This window comes from Trachymyrmex septentrionalis, unplaced genomic scaffold, assembly GCF_001594115.1.
Source record: "Trachymyrmex septentrionalis isolate Tsep2-gDNA-1 unplaced genomic scaffold, Tsep1.0 scaffold19, whole genome shotgun sequence".
NCBI lineage: Eukaryota > Metazoa > Arthropoda > Insecta > Hymenoptera > Formicidae > Trachymyrmex > Trachymyrmex septentrionalis.
Genome location: NW_017305071.1, coordinates 663,377 through 665,485, shown reverse-complemented (window position 1 = coordinate 665,485; position 2,109 = coordinate 663,377). Strand labels below are relative to the sequence as shown.

At 33.5% G+C, this 2,109-nt stretch overlaps 1 protein-coding gene across 1 annotated transcript in view; it reads right to left on the bottom strand.

Moving 5' to 3' along the window:
• Positions 1 to 1,908, bottom strand: part of LOC108746913 (ras-related protein Rab-34) — a 2,842-nt gene extending 934 nt beyond the window's left edge. Inside the window, exons 1-5 of the mRNA XM_018484014.1 lie at positions 1,741 to 1,908; positions 1,001 to 1,167; positions 757 to 858; positions 346 to 410; positions 141 to 271 (exon numbers count right to left, since the gene is read on the bottom strand). Coding sequence (XP_018339516.1) covers positions 141 to 271; positions 346 to 410; positions 757 to 858; positions 1,001 to 1,167; positions 1,741 to 1,803 — 528 coding nt within the window. The 5' untranslated portion in view covers positions 1,804 to 1,908. The remainder of the gene's footprint in view (positions 1 to 140; positions 272 to 345; positions 411 to 756; positions 859 to 1,000; positions 1,168 to 1,740) is intronic.
• Between the last annotated feature and the right edge of the window lie 201 nt (positions 1,909 to 2,109).

Sequence of the window (2,109 nt, the reverse complement as noted above, 5' to 3'; positions counted from 1 at the left end):
TCAAATTATTCTCTGACTTAAGTTATAATCTTAGAGACCAACTTATATATTAATCGATCACAACATAAACAACTTAAGACATTATTTAAGACGGTGTTAAATATATAAGAATACCAGTCTACGATATTATCAATACTTACTAATAGATCTTTTTTAGCGCCGACTAGAAAAATATGATGAGAACCAACGTTGCTGCGACTTGCCTCGTTCAACCATTGCTGGCAATGCGTCAGTGACATCAAGTTTCCCAAGTCGAAAACGATCATGATTACTAAAATGAAATAACATGCGTAAGAATTGTAAGACAGCTGGATGAAATTGTGCACAGAAAGAGAAATTTTTTACCATTAGCACCGCGATAATAAGACGCCGCTATGCACTTGAACCTTTCCTGACCCGCGGTATCCCATCTGCAGGTGGCATCTCAAATTACTATATTACATACTATTTGCGCTTGAACGAAAAGAACAATTTTGCTTAAATATCTTAAAATTCAAGCTAAGATATCTAAAAATTTATCTAGGTGCTAATTTGAAAATAAGTTCGTTAAAATAATTATCAAAATAATTGCGTAGAATGCTCAAACTGATTGCTAGAATGTCAAAATTTTTTGCAGCATTATATGAGTTTTCTACATAATTATTTTGATGGTCCGATACAATTATTTTTAAACCTGTATCTAGATAATTTTTTAATATATTTCATAAAAATCATTCTATAAGTGTAAATTTTTCTGAATACGCTTAAATTTATTACATTTGCAAATGGAAAGGCACGCCAAGGATGTCGAATCTCTCCACCTCGAAATCCACGCCGATAGTGGCCTTGTAATTGTTGTCGAAGAGCCTGTGGCAGAAGCTGCGCAAAGTGATCATTCGTCTTATTGTTCAAGTTTTCAGATCGCGGAAAAGCCATTAAATTGACTCCGCAAAGAATAATCAATTTTTCTAAAATTGTACTAAACGATGGATATCGTTTGCCAATCACCGACGATTATTACCGGTTCACCAACGATGTCTTGCCGACGGCGACGTCGCCTACGACGATCACCTTAGAAATTCGGAGAGTCAAGCTCTTATTCTCGCAAGTCCGTCTGATCAAAGTGCCGAAATCATTCTCGTTATATGGTGTGGTCTCAGATGAAAATGGTGGTGGCCAATTGGTTATCTGTCAGCGAAGATCACAATCTATTTTTACTCATAAAGTTGACTTTAATTTTGATTTGATTTAATTTTTTCTTTTAAGGATTAAAAAAAAAGTAAATTAAATCAAGATTAAAAAATTAATCTACATTATATCCATTTTTACTCACTAAATTTTTTAAAGAATCTCACTCTAAGTAAAAATCTTGAATCAGTCTTGAAAAAAAGTGGCTCAATTTTCAAAATCTTTAAAAATAAGATTTTACTCTTCAGAGTAATAAGATTCACTCTAAAAATTGTAGAAAGTATCAACATAAATAAACTTCAATCTCGATTTAATTTATTTTTCAGTCTTTTCTAGTCCTTAGAAAAAAATTAACAAAGATTAAAGTTAATTGAAAAAGGCAGTAGATTACGACAATGTAGATTAACTTCGATCTTGGTTTAACTTACTTTTTATCTTCTTCTAGTTATACGTATTAGAAAAAGATGAACAGTAAAAGTCGCGAGATTGAATTTAATTATATTGATAAAAATGGGCCAGAAAAAGACATATTAAATCCTTTGAGCATCAAAAATTAATTCGAATAATTCCTACCTGCCTTTCGTCATTGGCTTCTTCTTTCATCATTTTGTAAGTCGCGGAGCGCGTTTCCAACATCGTACTCTTCGAATCGGAGCGCTTGATGAAACAATAAGAACGCGCTCTCTTTCTCCACACATGTGTCACTGTAATTTTTGCAATTGCATATTGTTGATTGCGTTTTTGCACACTGCTGTTTGAGACTGACTATGAACAAAGACTCACTGTTCAACGTTCACTGGTTTGGAGCAAAACGCAATTGATTCCGCATGACTAAACGGCAAACATTGGTTGCTGTGGCAGGTGTTTCATTGTGACATATGAGGGAGGCTCATACGGGCATAATTATGAAAACAAATGTGTCTGCAATAAATTATTTCAAAA